Genomic DNA, 18,932 nt, shown 5'->3' with positions numbered 1-18,932 from the left:
CTTTTGCAACATGGTTCTCAAGTGCTCTCCCTGATCGCCTTTTAGAAAGTCCACAACATCTTGAAAAGTAGCTAGGCAAACTACTCGTCGTTTGGCTACGCTCATGCACATATCATGATGCAGTGTGAGCCTGGTCTCATCCAAATCCTCATCCTCATGGACCTGTATTGTGTTTTTGCAGTTGCTCTTTCCGGTCACAAAATCCTCAACATCTTGCATGTGTTGAAATGCAGAACTAAATCTGCAGTCCATGGATGCTGATGCTGTATCACCATCCATGATGTAGAAGTATTGTTGTTGAAACATTGCTTCTGATGTGGCAGCGCACCTCCATCTTCCAGTCGGCAAGGCATTTTTCTTGGTCTGGGCACAGTTGGGCTCTCCAAGTTCAGGTCATGTGCTGCTGCAATAGAGTTTTCCGATAATTCTTGGAATCCTTCTTCACTAGGAAGGTGAAAAAAGTGCTAAATTTCTGCAGATGCAAAAGCAGACTGTTGGCTTTACCACCTGCATCACCTCTGTCATTTCAACACAGGTCCTCGAGAAATTCTTCTACCGCGCTGTAATTGGAGGCAATGGACTGTAAGAAGGCCGTTGTCATGGTCCAGCACGGCGGGCACAGAGGTCTTAAAGCCGGTGTTTCTTTGCCTTGAAACTCTTGGAACCAGCTGAGACGCTCTGGATCTATTTCGGACGAGTGTTATCATGTCACGTATAAGTGCCATGAAGTTGGGACCTGCAGGAAAGTCTATCTGGTCAAAACTAACGAGCTAGAGCTAGGCTCGCTCTATCTACCTTGGCGGTTAATTTGGCGTACACATGTGTGGCGCAACCTAGGCTGGGTCAGGAAGAGTTTCTCTGGCTTAGACCAGAGCCGTTAATCAACCAGGTGGCTGGTGATCTGTTAGATTAGCGCTCTGTGATTTGGTTAAGGGCAGGGGCCTGAGAGGTAAACAACCAATCAACCAAACCAATGTAAATTTGGATAATGACTGTAGGCTGCTACACGTGGGTGCTCGGCATTCTCCGTGGGGGCTCGGGCCCCAAAACAACCATGGATTAGGCGCCTATGGTTACATGAATGGGAGAGAAAAAGAGCTAACACCCGAGCAGGGAGTTCTGGTCTCCCCTATACCAACAAACCTACTCAGCAAAACTCTCTAGTGAGATTCACGTTAGTCCTTCTCCTTATTCTAGGTCTCCTGTTTCTACTGAAGAGCCTATGCAATTGGGCATCTTCCCACCTCTAAGCACCAGTGACAGCTTAGAGCAGGACAGCGCATTTATGCAGACAGACAAGACAGACAGGCCACCTGTTTATCTCCTGTCCTCAACTAGTAAAAGCCCAGGCCCATCAGTAAAGGAAGGGGTCCTGATGAGCCACACTACTACATTCTCTGATTCTCCTTCCCAGCGTATGCAATTGGAAGCTCCTGTCATGTATGCTAACCTGAATGTTCCTCTGCTAGCCTTAGTGGACAGAGCTGATGACAATTTCATTGACTTCTCATGGTAACCCAGCTTGGTACCCCTAGTGGTATGGTTGATTCGCCTCTCTACATCCTCAGTAGGAGCTGTTCACAGTATCACAGTAAAGAACAAGTATCCACTTCACCTCTTTGATACAGCCTTTGAGTCCCTACACCAGGCTAAGGTGTTTTCTATTAGACCTGATTCTAATCTGCATGGAGGTTAATAGTAAACATGATGATCTCTCTCGCCAGTCTGAACACAAGATGTCCAACTCTGAGCCGGACACCATCCTTCCCTCCTCCTGTCTAGTGGCTGCTGCAGCGTGGGATGTGGAAACTGAGTTTTGCAATGCTCAGCAGAAACAGCTGAAACCACGTACTGTACCTGCTATTCGTTTGTATGTACCTGACTCTGCCAGATTCCAGGTTCTCTAATGGGGCCACTGCTCTAAAGATGGCATGTCATCCAGGACATCACCATACCCTCTCTCTCATCAAACAATGCTTCTGGTGGCCCTCAATAGCTTGTTACACACGGCAGCCTGCTCCATCTGAACACTGTTCCCTGACATGACAAAATAGTCCATAGCAAGCAAGGGACATCACCCACAACTGATGGTACAGTTGTTAGGGGGGTATTGGACAAAAATCTAACAATAAAACAGATTTTAGTGGTCATCTGGAGATAGGATTAATTTCTAGATTATGGCAATCTTCCATGACTATGAAGGTGGAGTAAATAGATTCGATTTGAAATCCAAAGCCTGGACATGTAGGGAAAAAATGAATATGTAATTATGTATTTCTTGGATACAAAAAGAAGTTGAGAAAATGTTGGTGGAGAATTCCACTCTCCAAGGGCCTTTTGTGTTTTATTTTCTACAGTGCTCAAAGATTGCAATATATGACAAAAGATGAAAGCTCTTCTGGACCACTGATTGGTTGGCTGGTTTTAATTCCCAGCTCATTTGTTCATGTGAGAAGACAGAACAGACAGAGAACGGGAAACAAAAACTACAAGTGCTTTTGCTATGATGGGTAATGTTTCTTTTATGTTTTTTCTTTCAGGTTTAACTGAAACAAAGAACCACCTATTTACTCTCTTCTCTCTCACTTTACTGTGTTACTGTGTGATTTTGCTGGTAAATGTTTCTCTTATCGTGACCATCATCTTGGATAAAAACCTGCATGAACCAATGTATATTCTATTGTGCACTTTTTGCATGAACGGACTTTATGGAACAACAGGTTTCTACCCCAAGTTTCTCTGGGATCTGCTTTCTCCTGTTCATGTGATCTCTTATTCTGGATGCCTTGTTCAGGCTCTAGTAATATACACATTTGCCTGCAGTGATCTGTCTATTCTTTCAGTAATGGCATTTGACAGATATGTGGCTATATGTCGACCACTGGAGTACCACTCTATCATGTCAAAGCAAAGAGTCTTAATATTAGTTTGTTTCTCTTGGGTAACACCTTTTTGCATTGTAGCCACAAATATTTTTCTAACATCTAGATTAAAGTTATGCAGCCCATATATTACCAGACCTTTCTGTGTGAATTGGACTATTGTTACACTTGCTTGTTTCCCAGCTGAAACTACTGTTAACAACATAGTTGCATACATTACAATTATCATTTACATATTTCATGGTTGTTTTATAGTTTGGTCTTACATGTATCTCATCAAAACATGTGTGAATTCTATAGAAAACAGGGCAAAGTTCATGCAAACATGTGTGCCACATTTAACCTCCTTATTAATTTTTGTTGTGACAATACTTTTAGATATTATGCATATTCGATATGGTTCAAAAGATTTACCTCAAAACCTTCAGAACTTTATTGCAATAGAATTTCTTGTGATACCTCCTGTAATAAATCCTCTAATTTATGGTTTTAAATTGACCAAAATTCGAAACAGAATTTGGGGGATTTTTAAGATTCAAATGAAATAAAATGTATATACTTTGATCCTTCCGTTACAAATTAATGAAACTCAAGTGTCTCTACTGTCAAGTCTTTACTATGATATTAGAGTCATGTAAAAGCCTGATGGTATATTTTGAAGTTCTGAAAATCTGTATATATGTCAGCAAATGTTTGCTTAATATGATTTTAACTGATTTGACTGACACCGTGTGTTTTATTGAATTAAAATGTCTGTAAGTTTTTACTCTTTATTTAACGTGCTAATCTAAAAGCTTATTCTGGGTGTTCTACTGTACTGTAAAAATGACATTATTTGACTTTTGCTAAGTAAACTACAGTTGTTCCTACAGAACATGAGTGGAGAATATGTTGGTAGCATCTAATAGGCCTATGTTTTTTTCTTTTTCATTATTCTCTGTCTTTTATCTTAAATAGCCTATTTTGTAAACCATGGACTTGTTGTCTGTAATAGAGGTAAAAGTCAACATGAAAAGAAAAATGCATATGAAGCAACAATGACAGGCTGTGATGTGGAAAAATAGGCCTACTACTTAAAGGCCTGGGCTATATAACCTGTAAATAAACAATTGGAACAAACAGTCAAAGTAGGTCGTTTGCAAACCTCTGCAGATTAACCTTTAATTTTGTAGGATACCAGAATTTGTCAGCATAGTGTTATCGCATCATCGCACTTCTGATCCATCTTAGGCCTAAATCTCAATCTTATGACTTAATAAAGTGCTTTACGCAGACTATTTTTAAGACTAAAACAGACAGGCCTATGATTAATCTTTATTTTCACCGTTAATCAGCATATTGAACACTTACTGTTCTCGGTTTTATTCTAAAAATCCTGAGGGAAAGTCATGTATACCGACGGTAACTCGACACTAGGAGAACAGCCCTGACAGACCGGACCAGTCCTACCGACTCCGCACCACTCGGCGGCGGTGATGCACCGTTTCATTTCCCGACCGCGACAACATTTCCAGAAGAAGAGGGCCGACGGCAGTCTGTGAACACTGCAGTACATGCGACCCTACAAGCGCTCTCATCCTGTGCTCGTTTTTCTCCAACGCCAGCGACGACACGGAGGAAAACAGTCATCTGGGTCTCGATGTGAAGTGGCGGAGAATATTTTTACGCATCCGGAAATCCTAACTTTCCCTCACAACGCGAAGCGTGAGTAAGGCTGTTTATTTTGGGGCTGCGGAGGATGAAACAAACGGGGTTTGCTAACATGATTTGGGTTCCGGTTGTGTTTATGTAATATATTAGACTGGTAATCCTCCTGAACAGTGCAAGACCTGGCGACTCACCGGTTAACCCAAACATGTACTTCTACTACCTGTGTAATACGCGTTGTGAAATCACCTTGCGTGTAGGAAGCGCGACAGTGGGATTTATGGCTGTCATCTTACCTCAGCTTACCCTGTCAGTGGTGCCTGTGAAGGTCTGCCCGGGAGACCGCAGCGTGTACAATTCAGATACACTGACGTTAATATTGACGCTGTGCTAGCTGCTGCTACATAGAGAAGTGATATGCAGGTTGACGCTGCAGTGTTCAGATGTGCTCGTGTCGCTGCACACGCGTTTGCAAGAAGAGAAACAATGAGTGAACAGCGTATGCATATCCGGACAGAAACAGTGCAAGGTATTTGGAAGTGCCTCTTTTCAGGCTGCTGTATTGTGAAAGCTAAAAGTGTAACAACTGCGTTATTCAAAAGTCATTAACACTCAGTCTGATTCCCCTGTTAGTTAACTTAAAGGGAAGAAGATCAGAGAAGAAATATAATGTTGCTATAATTACTGATTCCTGAGAGTGACGTTTCCCACATTGCATCTTAATCTGTGAATATTGCATGTGCCTGTGCCATGTGAGAAAAGTACCCAGACTTTCTCTTTTGTGTAAAACTGTGTGCACATCTTTCGCAGGTGTTTCTTTTATTCCCTAACACATTGCTTATGACGGAGCCATCAGTTGTCACTTGTCCTGCTAAAACTCTCACAGTTTGAGTTGCCTGTCAAAGTGGCACTACTCCTCATATTCCTTACTATTGATTATACAATCATACACTCATTTTCATACACCACTGGTTTAAACCATTCTGAAACTTTTTTTTTCTGTGAAAAATGCATTAACCTGGGCAATTAAAAAATGACTAAGTGCTTAGTAGGGGTTGGTGATATGGCCAAAATTGTTTATCACAGCATATGTTATATCACAGTAACAATATATAATTAAATTGATCAATTATTAAAATATAATAATTGTTCTGTAAAATTTGATAATTTTTCGTCTATACAAACTAAAACAGCTCCTTCTGCTCTGTACAATCCTCCTCATCACTCTCTCCTTCTATGGTTATTGACAAACGAGCTCGCGAGATTACGTGAATATATAGCAGAGATTTTATGGGATTTTACGTTCCTGCCGTGGAAACGCAATGGCCAAATATTTACCAACACATTTCTACTGACGCACGGTATACACCGTCATATTGCCTAGTACCTAGATTTGTAACAGCTGTAGTCAGAACTATATCCTGACTGACTGATAGAGAATTTTTAAAAGTAGATCCCAATATTATATATTTGAGACATATAAGAATCTGATAATGATATGGTAGCAAATAGTCTGTAGTCGTTTTTGTCATCATTTTTTTTTTACAGAAACACAAACAATTTGAATAAATTGTGCCTCAAATGAGTTTTTTATAGAATTAAACGATGTTGATACTACCTCAAACATTCAAGTAACAAGGCTGCATCCCCTTTTGCGGGAAAGATGAGGCTTTCACATAATGAGAGAAACAGGAAAATGCAGAAAAGCTGTTGCTTAGCAGATTGTAAAAACATATGATCTGATTTGAGGCTTATAAGATATTGAATATTCACTGCGGTAAATAGTTACATGATTCCAGTGACAGTTAATTCTGATGGATAGCTTGCTTGGGCCTAAAGCACATCAGACTGTCATCGCCAACGAAATTTCAGCCTAGTCTAGCTTAAACAACATGTAGCCTAAAGACTGGTGATTCAATCAGAGAAGCAATATCTGGTCACTACGTTGGATCATTGACTAAAAGGGCATTTCTGCTGACCGATCAACCTTAATTTATTAAGGTATCGTGGACACTCGGGTTCAGGCAAAATCAAATAACCAAATAATAATTTGGCACATAAAACAAAGGATTTGTTAACTTGCCAAAATTGTAATACAAATTCACCTCAAGTTGACATCTAGGCCTATAGGATCTTAGGCTTCCTGTTCTCCAAAAGGGGCACGGGCATGACGTTTTACGAAGTATCCGTATGTGGCAGTGTAATGTATTTTTTTTGCCATTTCACAGGGTTCAGTTTTAGGGACACTAGTGTCACAACTTAAACAGGCTTTCACATATCACAGAAGTCTCAATGTGCATTCCTCAAACTGCTGGCAGTACATTTAATTTCAAGTGCTTGGTTGAAAGCATCTCATCATTCTAGCTAATTATTGTAGCTAACCCGTATTTGACTTATAATAACTAATAACTTAAATAAGTGGACTTCATCAGCCTCTTACAAAAGATGATGTGATGTTATATAGAGTCACATTAGCAAGAGAACTGTACTTAGACTACACTTGAATGTGGAGACACAAACTACAAGCTGCTGCGTAGCACTGCACAGTTGTTTGTTTGTATGTGGTGTGTGTTTTGGTGGCACCAATGCCCTGAAGAAAGACTGTTTGAAATACTGAATGAGTGTAAAAATGACTGTATCAACATTTGCTCTTGAGTCGTGTGGTGTTTCCCTTTGCAGGTACCCATGCCCAAGTTAGCGGTGTGCGGCGTAAACAAGTGTAAAGACTCTCATTTTTCCTCAAACAATGCAGCATAGTTGGTTAATTTTGCAGAAAAGCAACGCAGGAGAAGCACTTTGCTGACAAACGCTTTTTGTTTAAAGAAATTGTGCGGAATGATTCGGTGTGTGTGCAGCTGTGGAAAGGTAATTTTGCTGATTTGCTGGGTTAAAGGGAGTAATTGAGGATTTACAGGACTCAGCTAGAACAAAACACTGTCAGGGGTACCCTTAACAAATACTGATGAAAATGAAGTTGAAGGGCCAGCTACATTAGGCCTTACTTTATATATGATGAAACTGCTGCGGTACTGCTCCACTTGCTGAGGTGACAAGTTTAAAGAGGGTAAAACAGCTTAGACCAGGCACTGAGGGTACCATGCCAAAATGACCGTGTGGCTGTGTGTGAGTGTTTGTGAGCAAAGTTCATTTAGCTCTGCTGCATTGTGCCATCTCAGGAAAGCTGCATGCAGCTGAGATGCTGCACTGGCTCTTTGTCAGTGGACCCATGCAGCAGCCGCAAGAGCAGCAAGAGCAGCAGCTGCTGCTACTCGTGATAATAAATTGTTACTGGATGTCAGAGAAAATAGAACGCTACTTTCCTTTCATGCTGTTATAATTCATCATAATCATCAGCTTTTTAAAACGTCCCTCAATACTGCTGTAAAGGAGACTAGTTATTATACTTTTATATACTTAACCAAAACACAACAGCGGTTACACAACAGCGCCATCGTCTCCAGTGTGACGTATAATATGTGCTTTGGATGATCTCGTCTTCTGCTCTTGTCTGCTCGGAGGGCAGACAAGAGCATGTGGACGGAGCAGCGTCTGTCATCGATCCTTATGTTCTCTGCCCTGCGTTCATTGACGCATTAATGTTGTTTGCGCCCCGATGAATGCGCAATTGCTACATCATGTGGATAAGGCGCTAAATAAAGAATAATTAATAACTTACAGAAACGTTGCATGCTATATTCACCTTCCACCTTCTCTTCCTTTCCATTCTGGCTAGAGCGGCACTGTGCATTCCAGCAACAAGCGCATCCATTGAGGGTGTTTTCAGCCCAGCGGCTCGTGTGTTCGAAGTGCGTCAAAATAGGTGAAATCCTGGAACTGTGGACTACATTCTTATTCTACACAGAGCAGCCAAACGCTGGACTAATAAAGACGGTAAAGACCTACACACATAGGCTACTATTTTGTTAAAGTTCACTCTGAAGGATGCATCGTTTTTGTTCGTGTGTGTGAGAGAGAGTATGATGTATTATTGCTCACCTTCAGCAACTATAGTCCGGTGTAAAATACACGATGGATGACCCTAATGTGACCTCTAAAACTGAGAATCAGCCTTCAGAGAAATGTCTTGGCATTTTTTTCTTTAACAGCTTGTGTAACTTTGCTTTCCCTTCCAGTGTCTACAACAGCTTGTTTGATGTTTTTATGATGGTCACACCCGTCAAGAATTCAGGTATTTGCAGACAAAATGAACACCTGCCAAGCACCACATTTGGGCAAATTGTCCCTTTGGCGAGAGGAGCGCCTGCTACGCTGGCCGGTAATTGTTTGCAAGCAAAATATTTGAATGCTTAGGTTGAAAGAAATTAAATTGCCCTGGATGCGTCCACTCTGGATGCCTTCCTGAAGATCTATACTTTCCCTAGCAGAATAGTGTTAGTGCAAAAACACTAGTCGTAACGCAAGGCTTCTAGGGCCAAGTTCAAGGGTTCAGCGTTAATGTCAGAAATCTACTTGCCCAAAGTAAATTTTTACTTCTCTGAATTCAGATTGTTTTATTTATTAGCGTTTATCAAAATACAACAAAGACTTAAGTTAATTGTCATGTTTTAATCTTTATTTGAGTAAATAAATCAGAACATCAGTGAACTTGCCGTTCATGTTTTATACTTGTGCTTATCAGTGGCCACTGGTATGCCATTTCTGACTTAATACTATTCACTCTTCATCCTGAAACACACCAGGCGGCATCCTGTTTCCTTCTCACTCACTTAGGTACTGATTTAAGTAAATAGCAGCTAGTATTTCATGGCATTGCGTCAACCAGTCAGTCCTGTGTGACACTTGGTGGCCTCCCTACCTTCCTGTCTCTTCTTTTTTAAGTTGCTCAATACCAAATATCAGGAAAGTTCTTCTTTTTGTCCTTAGACTCCATTTAAGAAGAAGGGAGACACACCTCAGCTGCCTAATTTTCATTTGAAAAGGAAAGCGGTTGCTCATTACCAGTAATCAGTTTCGAGATTTAAAGTGAAGGGACGTACGTACATTTAGCAACATTTAAATCAGAATCTGATTACAGTTGGCGGATTTATTTGGTCACTGTCATCAGATATGATGATACCATGTCCACAGTCCAGATGAAGTAGATTAGATGGGTTTTGAGTGTTATATTCTTAATAAATAATACCTAAAGATGTTTTTTAAAACTTTGATTGTTGCTAATTTAGTCTTAAATACTCAGGGTTGTTCAGAGGGTTTTACATAATGCGGTCAAACTGTGGAGTTGCCTAAAATCGGTTGTTGTTGAGCCTCGTGCACTTATTGCTGTGTGTTCAGCAGTCATGTGCCCTGATATTTCTGCAGTGAAGTAGGGCGGAAAATAAAGAAATAAAGAAATAATTTTTCTTTGATCACACTATGATTTGTTATTTTTCTTTTATGTGAATTCTGCTGTGACAGTGATGTGTGTGTGGATTGTGTGGCTGATTGAGAGGCTTTTGTAAAGTGCTTTGTCCTACTCAGCTTGACAATCACAATTTAAATACAGTGTGCCTACCATGCAGGCCATGAGAGTTTCACATCTTTGCCATACAATAATGAGGCTACAGATGACCTCGCTGTTTCACGCTTCATCGTGACTGTCAAAAATCACCCCACAATAGCGTTGTTCCCCACGCCGTTCAAATCACAACTGAAATGGATTTTGGCTTAATTTTACATGAGTGGCCAGTTTCAATCAATGAATCAGTCTGTGTAAAACATACTTTGCTTTAGGTTGCTGTAACTAACTAGACCATTGAATGTTTAGCACACGTCATGTACTCACAGTTGTGTACACAACGTATGAAAGTATATTAGTATGTTTTTACATTATTGTTAGACTGTTTGGCAGTCGTGGTTGCCTTTATTAATTTGAATTACAAACTGTTCTGCTGAACCAGTGGAAAGGAAAGGATTAATGGTACAAATCTGTCTGTGGTGTATTGCGCAGATTTAATGATGGTTTTGAACAAAGCTGTCTCCAAGGTGTTGTGCTCCCATCATAATCATTAGCTTTAGCTTTATTTAGGACTGGATATTGTTGAAATTGGTTTGGCTTAATCACCAAACTAATTTATATGGATGTTTCTGTTTGTGAAGTACTACACACCACCAGAAGATAAATGTATAGTATGTATTTGCGTGTATAATTTTTGTAGCACTCCTAAAACCCTTTCAGAAGCCAGACAGTAGTAATATATTTTAAAAGAAATAGCATCGAGATTACAACAAGGCTGTTTTAAGTTGAAAGTTGAAGGTTTGTTTGGAGAACATGGGAAAGTCAGCCAGTATCGGCTCAGAGCCTCCACAGTTTGCACACGACTCAGTCGTTCCATTTAAATAAAAAAACACAAAGTGTACTAACACAACTCATTTCTTCTTGACCTGCAAGGCATGCCATGTTAAGTGCACTTTGCATTTTAGGCCATCAAAAAACACTACATGTGCAGATGTGTTTACCCATTCCACCTTGCAGTCTCATGCACTCCCAGCATTTGTGGATCACTTGGGAGTCAGACCTCGTACTTAACGACGATGGGGCTACGTCAAAATGCCAAACTAGGCTGAGTAGGCACCAACTTTCTGCTAGCAATCCCAGCCTTTTCTCTATAGGATACAGGCTCAGAAGGCCAAATAGGGGAATCTTCCATATCAGATCCTCTATCAGCACAACGTACTTCAGCACAGGACGACTGCCTGTAATTTTGGAGGACAGAGTGATGATGGTGCAGGGTAGGTTTGTGCAAATAAAGCAGCATGACCCCTGCATGCTAGACTGAGACATTCCCCAAGGGGGGGGGGGCACATCAGTGCTGCCCCATCACCCTTGTCACCATATTGTAAAAAAGCAGTGGCCATTATTCACGCAGTATACATTAAGATTGCTCATGAATGCATAATGTTTCACTCTTTACATTACATTGGGGGAAACTATAACTTTTAAAAGTGTAGGTAGGTTGCGGTATGTACTGTTGTGTGCGCAGACATCCTAATGTGAATGTGAGGACACTCTGAGGAGAATCATTTTTAAGGCGTTTTGTAACCTCTTTACTGTTACTGGAGATGAGTTCTCAGTGAAAACAGAAGAAAGGGCTAATGCACATGCCAGAAAAGGTTAGCATCAGAGCGTGAATGTGACATAACAGTCAATGCCGTACGCGCACGCTCACGAGTCAGCAATACAAAAGGCAGGACAAGGCCTCCATTAAACCACCAGGACTATGCTCGGTCATAGCTGACCGGACCTCTCGTCGGCAGAAAGGACAGATGACTTACTTAGGTAGGCTAGTCTGTTGTCATTCTTTGAGCATGTGTGTAAAATAATGTTTTCCATTCAATGCAAATTCAATTCAGTATTCTAGGTTGATGCGTTGCTGTTGCAAGAAAAGGCACATGTCATAGAATACATGTGAGAAAACGCTTCAGTCGCTCTGATTTGAGAATAGTGTTCCTGCTGGGCTGAACATCGTGTGTGTGCTCCTTATGATAGCATTCTTGTGTGGGTGTGTTACTGATTTGCCATTAGCGTGTTGTCATTTTTGGAGTCCCACATTAAATGCTGTCATGAAGCATTGAAAACTGAAAGGAGTCACTGCTTTTCGGTGAAATACATTATCGCTAAATTAACTACTGCGTGTTAAATATTCAGCATTCCAATAATATCCATTCAAGCATTTGGATTGTAGACGGGTCAGAACGTTTATTTACGTTCTGTAACCTTTGCTGGTTGTGGTGTGTCTGGCTGAATATTTATGCTCTCTCTCTTCTGTACTTCACATTTAAATGGTTGCACTCGTTTATAACTGCAGGCTTTACACTCCAGCTCCCAACTTTGTGGCCACATAGCTGCTCCACTAGAGTAGGTTGGGTTTAAATACTATGGTGTAGGAAATCTAATTGGTACTTAGTGAGGAAGGTAAGCAACTTGGTCATTGTAAAGGTTGATGGTGGTAAATGCTAGCTCTTTGTTGCTGGTTATTAACTTTTAATTTCAAGCATCTGACTCTCTATCTATATTGTTATTTCCTTGAGCATGTGGCAGCACTAGAAACCCCAATTTCTTTCTACATATTTTTTGGAGAATGACAGCTGAAGTTGGCCCTGAGTGTCATCAAGGACAATGGAAATAAGTCTTCATTATCCATGACATCTGTTATGCTTTATTTCAAATAGATAGTCAAACAGATCACATTAAAAGTTGCGTATTTTGTCACAAAGGACTAAGAGCCGCCTTGCTTCCCACAGTGATGTGTTCAGCTTCACTAGCAGAATTAATAGCCTAACACAACTAACATATAACATTGAATACAAATTTACAAATTATGTGGTCATTAGTTGAACTCAACATTATCTCTCCTTCATTTTGTTCATGGGAAAACTTGCTGGATTTAAAGGTGTGGGGGTTGTGGCATGAGCGGTCGATATTGACTACCAGCTCAATACGGCGTGCTAATTTCGACAACCCAGCTGTCGTCTAATGTTAACATAGCTATCCGTATTAGCTAGGCTCCTTATTAGCTTGCTAATAACTTATTTGAAGGTGGGTCTCTTAGATTGACAGGGTTGTGTTAAGAATATAGATACACTAACTTATCAGAGTTAACCTGATTTACCCATATTTAATAGTAAATAAATTTAAAATCAATATGTGACCATCAGTGTTGATATTGTGGCGGGCCTCCACAAATAAATCAATGTATGGGAAACACTGCTATTTTTAAAATACACATTTATTCACCTCCTGGCCTAAAAAGTGAAGCGTACGCAAAGTCCCCTAAATCTGCATTTCATCGAACGGCCAGCAGGGGGCTTCTCCTCTGGTTGCAAAAAGAAGTCCGGTTCCATTAGAAATAATGGTAAAATAAGGCTACTTCTCAACTGATTTATTTCCTCAGTAAATACTTTCATAATGAGTTTATGGTCTCAGTCGCTAGTTTCAGGTCTTCTTTAACACAGCATGATGTTCATTTAGTAAATTATGGTCCAATTTAGAGGAAAAGAGACCATAAATCAGAGTATGCTTGAGGCCAGGACTATGTTCTGATTGACAAGTTGTTACCATGGTGACCTGTCACATCAGGCTGAAGTGACTCGTACCCACGGCACTGTGTAAATTTAACCAGCGCCGCTGAAAAAGCTTATTAGGAGTTGACTGTTCACTTTTTCTGGTGAGTACATTTAGTTCTGTTGTTCGCTAGACAAAATTATCAGGCCGGTTAAAATGACGTGAATTACAGATGCATCTTCCTAACCAAGCTAGCTAGCTCCACACAGAGCCGTTGGCTCCACCGTCTCGTCCAAATATGGTCACGTCCGGTGCCGCTGGTTGCAAGAGATCAACATGGCGGCAGCGCAACTGCCAAACTCGCGGCTTCAAAACGGCAGTCCACAAACCAATGGGTGATGTCACGTCCACTTCTTCAATACAGTCTATAGTTTACACATCTTATATTGACCTTACACTATTTTTCACATCCTGTACCTGGCCAGCCTTGTTGCCTTTCTAGAAACATAATTTTGCATCCATGCAAACCATTTACTATTAAGTTGAAATAAAATGCACGCAGTACATCACTTTCAAGCTGTGGCAGCACGCTCCTGCTTGACCGCCCCCTCTTCGTCTCTTCCAGATGTACCTTTACATTAGCTTGGAGTAGATCTCCAGCGTACTGGAGACAAAGCCACATTGCCCAAGGGTATGGCTATAGTGGGCTGCTGTGTTATTCAGTATAGCCACTGTGTGCTTTTCCAACACTGTCTCGTCAGACTTTGTGAAAATATGCAAAAGAACAGACATCCTCACAAAGGTTTACATCATGGCAGTTCACTGTGTGTGTATCACCCCCGAAAACATGGATTGTGTCATGATGTGGCTGTACATGTATTCACAGTGGATTAGGCTAAGCCCATCAATAATGCAGGCCGCATGGAGTAGCTGTGAAAACACTATTTTCTTGTTTTATAAGCTCTTCTCTGCTGCATTTCCTTGTGCTTTTACAGAACGTATAGTCTGACAGTAAATCCTCTACCCATGAACAACGAATTGTTCTTTAAACTTTTGAATTTCTGAAGCGTCTGTAGATGGATAAATGAGTGAAATACCCCTCTCTTCCGCTTGCTTGTCATTTTCATAATCATCAGTCTTCTCCGTTTCCTTCTCGTCTTCCATATTCTATGGAGCTCTGCACGGAGCCCTTAGTGATCTGGCTATATATAGAAGGAAAAGGAGGAGCAAGAATAAGAAAAATAAAGTTCCTTTTAGTACGCTGTCCTGAGGATCTCGCTGCAATGATCCAGTTTGAAGGGGTTAATATAGTTCAGAGTTTGCCAGTAGATTGTTTTTGTCTGTGCTGGAGTGACTCAGGGTGAAGAGGTCAAGCCTCGGCGGTCTGAGATAGACTTCCTCAATTAGGCTAACGATCATACCATGCCCTTTGTGAAAGAACAGCCTTTCCAGCACCTAGCTTCCTTTGTTATTATGGCTATGAAATTTAACAATGGAGCAAAACATGTTTTGCTATAGAGCCCATTAGTGATATTAACAAGGTCAAGGATTTTATTTTTCTGTGTTTTCTGTTGTGGCTAGTAAAGAAAATAGTATTTATATTTATTTATTCCTAAGTCAGATCAGCTTTACAGGTGTAAACAGGTTTTTAAATGTTTCCAGTAGTTTCATACATGAAATGTAGGTAAAAAGTCAAGGTAATCCTAGTAAGTATGATAAGGATAAATGTAATAACTGTTATTTAAGTCAAACGTTTTGGCTCCTTACTTGCCAGACTGCCAGATGTGTTTGGCAAACATAACTCTATCTTCGGTTGGATGGTGTTGCAAGAGTTTAAATCCAATAAAAAGCTGGACAGACTTGCTGAGGTTAATCTAAACTAAACTCTAATGGTATCTGGGATTAGCCTCTGTGCTGTGGGGAAATAGAGACGGAGGAAAAATTAAAGGAGAAAATTGAATAACAGAGTGGAGATGCATAGCAAATGCAGATGCTTCCTGCCTTTACAGTCACGGATATCAACCCAGTTGAACTTCTACAGAAGATTTTGGACCAATGTGTAAGACAATGCTCTCCATCACCATCTTTATTTAGTCATGTCTGACTGTCTCTGATGCTAAAAGTTGTTTTGTTATATCTGGCTTTGTTTGTTTTATTTTCTCTATCTGCTGTACTCTCTTGCAAAAAAATCTCGATCTCAACGAGATGACCTGATTAAATGAAGGTGGTATGAAGGAACATCTGTCTTGGCAGGGAGAAATTAAGCTGTTCTTGAGGTTTGTGAGGCCTGACTCCAAACTAAGACACTGCTTTTTCTTTTCATTTGTCACATATCTGCACTACACAGTGGATGCACAACTAGTGTAACAAACTAGCGTAAACTATTTCGTTAATAATGTTCGTTACTAACATATTTAGTAAGCAAGTTCATTTGCACCATAGGAAAGAACAAATAAATACGATGTTTTGAAAACTGCTAGCCACGCTGATCTGTGTATAAGGGAGTTAGTTTCTCTCTCTGGCCAAGTGTTTTTAGAACTGATAGAGATGCTACAGTGGATGTTAACACGGTTCAGAGAGGGGGGGTTGCTGGGATCAGAGCATAGCAGGTGCTGCTGGCCCATGGGGACATATTTGTGTACTCTGCTCACTCAGTGGGAACATTTTAATTTGATCCCTTTGTTTCTATAAAACAGGTCAGGATTTGTTCTACCCCTGGGCAATTTGTGTCAGTGCATGTACAGAAACCGCTGTAGTGAGCGGTGCAGATTCATGTGTTTTCGGAAACAGTCGTCAAAACACGCACTCGGTGTCTTAATAAAGTGCTCCGTAGAATTGATTAGGTTTGGTCAGCACAGGCAACTGAATCTGTCTTACCTGGAGCGCTCAAAAAAATGACACCATGCCATATGACATAAATCTCGCTAGGCTGGCCATAATATTAACCTAATGGACGTGTATTCATTCTGAGAATACTTAAGACAAGTGTTTTAATTGCTGGCATTTTGTTGCGACCGATAATGTCAGTATTGTTTTTTCAGTTGTGGAAAATCCATGTACGCCACAGTGGAATGTTTTCTGTTTTCTGTCTCTGGTGTGCCTAAAGTTGCAGGTCAATTGCTCTGCAAAAGCAAATCATCACAAACGAGATATAGATTTTATTACTCAATAACACAGTATGTATCCATTTTAAATAAAAAAATTAATACAGGGTTTGCAAATTTCCCACTGGACTTTCATTGGGACTGTTATAACTATATTTGGAAATTTAGTTATGCACATAGTTACTTTGTTGCTGTTTCTTTACAGTGAGGAGTTTCCCTCTAATTAATAAACTAGAGCAGCGAGTATGGATGCTGTTAGGCAATCAGTCTGATAAGAACTGATACTGATGATTGGTTTAAATTACTGATTAGTTTTTAAGAATTCTCACATAAAGGTTTAGGGAACCTGTAAAGGCCTCCACGCTTTTGCCATTTTTAATTTTATTTTGCAATCTTTAATTTTTCTAATTTTTAATTTATCTAATTTTTCTAATTTTACAAAGAGAAGTGTGTCTCGCCTACAGTCAAGCATGGTGGTGGGAGTGTCATGGTCTGGAGCTGCATGAGTGCTGCTGGCACTGGGGAGCTGCAGTTCATTGAGGGAACCATGAATGCCAACATGTACTGTGACAGACTGAAACAGAGCAGGATCCCCTCCCTTCAGAGACTGGGCTTCAGGGCAGTATAACAACATGATAACGACCCCAAACACGCCTCCAAGACGACCACTGCCTTGCTAAAGAAGCTGAGGGTAAAGGTGATGGACTGGCCAAGCATGTCTCCAGACCTAAACCCTATTGAGCGTCTGTGGGGCTCCTCAAACAGAAGGTGGAGGAGCGCAAGGTCTCTAACATCCACCAGCTCTGTGATGGAGGAGTGGAAGAGGACTCCAGTGGCAACCTGTGAAGCTCTGCTGAACTCCATGCCCAAGAGGGTTAAAGCAGTGCTGGAAAATAATGGTGGCCTCACAAAATATTGACACTTTGGGTGCAATTAGGCCATTTTCACTTAGGGTGTACTCACTTTTGTTGCCAGCGGTTTAGACATTAATGACTGTGCGATGTGTTATTTTGAGGGGACAACAGATTTACACTGTTATACAAGCTGCACACTCACTACATTACATTGTAGCAAAGTATCATTTCTTTAGTGTTGTCACATGAAAAGTTAATCAAATATTTACAAAATGTGAGGGGTGTACTCACTTTTGCGAGATACTGTATGTGTGTACAGGTTTGCAGGTATCCAAATCATGTGTAACTCTATTCACATCCACCTGTGATAAAGAAAACGAAAATTCATAAAGTTATAATTACATTGTAGGACTCCCAATGTGGCCTTGCTGTTGAGTAGCTCGTTATGTTGTCAGTTCAGCTCTGGCTCTCAGCCTTTGACTGCTCATCTGACAAGTCAGTAGAAGGATCACGTCGAAGTTCATCACTTTACTTTACCTTTATTTCCTGTGTTGGTGCTTCTTCAGCCAAGCTGATAGTTAGAAATGAAATATTAGTATTATTTGTGAATCAAATGAATCATCAGTGTTTTCTTTCTCTGTTAGGAGGCTTCTGTAGTGTCACTTGGGTTTTTCCTTCTGTCAGTTTTTCAACTGCTTGTGTGCCTAAGAGACATCTCTCCATGGACGAACGCACACACACTCACAGATGCACATGCTCCTTGTTATTCCCGGGGCTGAGAATTTTTCTCTCCAGGCAACACACTCACTGAGACCAAGTGGTGATGAAAGATGTGCTTAAATTAGAATGTTCCGCTGTACCAGAGGCAGGTGTGCGAAATCTTACACTTTTCAAATGTGCACTGCATTGTGCTGAACTTTTCATTAGCGGCTTTTTTCTTTAAGGCCCCAGCCACACAACTGCGTTTTCGTTTCAAAACGGAGACATTTTGCTACGTTTGCACCTCCCGTCCAGACTAAAACGGAGAAGTTTGGAAACGCTGCCGACCCCGTTTTTCTTTTTAAGACTCCGTGTAGCGTTTTAGTGTGTACACTTGTACTGTACATGTTGCCTTTTACTTTGCTACGACTCCTGTTTCCTGTTTTCCGCCGCCACACTCCCAGTCCCAGCTCGTTATTGGTCTAATGCTTGCTGTCATGGAAATGATATTCCTGGTGAGGGGTTGAGCAAATAATTGAGTTACAACAAACCATTGTCTGTGAAGGATTTATTTAACAAAAGACAATAAACAGGACACAGTCACTAACATCTGGCCCCGAACAAAGGGCATAATCATGCATAATCATTTACACAATCTAGGTTTCTATGTTTTGGGGAACAGAGATCCTCTCTCAGCCTTGAATGAACATTCCAGGAGAGGAGAGGAACAACAAGAGGGGGACAA

At 40.7% G+C, this 18,932-nt stretch overlaps 2 protein-coding genes across 5 annotated transcripts in view; both read left to right on the top strand.

Annotated features, from left to right (window-relative positions):
- Nucleotides 1-2,503: 2,503 nt before the first annotated feature.
- LOC123973780 (olfactory receptor 11H6-like) lies at nt 2,504-3,430 on the top strand. The gene has a single exon (XM_046054092.1). It carries the CDS (start codon nt 2,504-2,506, stop codon nt 3,428-3,430), a length of 927 nt encoding a protein of 308 aa, XP_045910048.1.
- Nucleotides 3,431-4,422: 992 nt separating this feature from the next.
- The window catches only part of adarb1b (adenosine deaminase RNA specific B1b), a 123,036-nt gene continuing 108,526 nt past the window's right edge, over nt 4,423-18,932 (top strand). For 2 of the 4 annotated variants that reach the window (XM_046054079.1, XM_046054077.1), the window contains exon 1: nt 4,423-4,586. The gene's annotated coding sequence lies outside the window, so the exon portion shown is untranslated. Of the gene's footprint in view, nt 4,587-8,262; nt 8,421-8,662; nt 8,719-18,932 lie in introns of all 4 variants that reach the window. The other 2 variants (XM_046054080.1, XM_046054078.1) reach the window with 2 other exon arrangements.

This window comes from Micropterus dolomieu, linkage group LG07 (genome assembly GCF_021292245.1).
Source record: "Micropterus dolomieu isolate WLL.071019.BEF.003 ecotype Adirondacks linkage group LG07, ASM2129224v1, whole genome shotgun sequence".
NCBI lineage: Eukaryota > Metazoa > Chordata > Actinopteri > Centrarchiformes > Centrarchidae > Micropterus > Micropterus dolomieu.
This window is presented reverse-complemented; position numbering and strand designations above follow the sequence as displayed.

What these genes read in the sequence shown, in the direction of transcription:
- LOC123973780 (XM_046054092.1), top strand. Translation starts at nt 2,504, where the DNA reads ATGATGGGTAATGTTTCTTTTATGTTTTTTCTTTCAGGTTTAACTGAA.